This window comes from Phaethon lepturus, unplaced genomic scaffold, assembly GCF_000687285.1.
Source record: "Phaethon lepturus isolate BGI_N335 unplaced genomic scaffold, ASM68728v1 scaffold42124, whole genome shotgun sequence".
Taxonomy (NCBI): Eukaryota; Metazoa; Chordata; class Aves; order Phaethontiformes; family Phaethontidae; genus Phaethon; species Phaethon lepturus.
This window is the reverse complement of record NW_010537816.1, coordinates 2,673-3,483: the sequence shown is the minus strand read 5'-3', so window position 1 is coordinate 3,483 and position 811 is coordinate 2,673. Positions and strand designations below refer to the sequence as shown.

The window sequence follows — 811 nt, the reverse complement described above, 5'->3', positions numbered from 1 at the left end:
ACGGATGCCCCATGGGGACCCCAAGGAGGTGGAGTTGCATCCCTTACTCCTCCCTGCCCTGCATGCCGTGGGGACAGCCCCGCTCTTGCAGGGCTCGAGGACTCAGGAGCTGGATGGTGTTTCTGTTCCCGTAGGTGCTGGAGCGCTCCCGGGATGTGGTAGATGATGTTAGCGTGTCCTTGCGGCTCTGGGACACCTTTGGTGACCACCACAAAGACAGGCGCTTTGCCTATGGCAGGTAGGGGAGAGGCAGAGCCTCGTGCTGTCCTGGGCAGCGAGGGAGGGCAACGCCGAAGCACGGTGTGGTTGGCTCCATCGTCAAGCTGGACCTTGACCTTCCTCTCCTCGCAGGTCCGACGTTGTGGTTTTGTGTTTCTCCATCGCCAACCCCAACTCCCTGCACCATGTGAAGACCATGTGGTACCCAGAGATCAAGCACTTCTGTCCCCGCGCGCCCGTCATCCTGGTGGGCTGCCAGCTCGACCTGCGCTACGCCGACCTGGAGGCCGTCAATCGGGCACGGCGCCCCTTGGCCAGGTGGGACTCTTGTGCCCCAGAGATGTCCGTGCCTGCCCGTGCTTTCTCCTTACCATGCACCTGAGGAGGTCTCTTCATGATCTCTCTTTTCCAGGCCAATCAAACCTAACGAGATCCTTCCCCCGGAAAAGGGGAGGGAGGTAGCCAAGGAGCTGGGGATCCCCTATTACGAGACGAGCGTGGTGGCCCAGTTTGGCATCAAGGACGTCTTCGACAATGCCATCCGTGCTGCCCTCATCTCCCGCCGTCACCTGCAGTTCTGGAAGTCCCACCT

At 61.0% G+C, this 811-nt stretch overlaps 1 protein-coding gene across 1 annotated transcript in view; it reads left to right on the top strand.

The window, feature by feature from the left end:
* Window positions 1-811, top strand: part of RHOBTB2 (Rho-related BTB domain containing 2) — a gene marked incomplete at its 3' end in the record, with an annotated part of 3,723 nt that overhangs the window by 264 nt on the left and 2,648 nt on the right. The window contains exons 2-4 of the mRNA XM_010286599.1: window positions 135-238; window positions 352-537; window positions 632-809. Coding sequence (XP_010284901.1) covers window positions 135-238; window positions 352-537; window positions 632-809 — 468 coding nt within the window. The remainder of the gene's footprint in view (window positions 1-134; window positions 239-351; window positions 538-631; window positions 810-811) is intronic.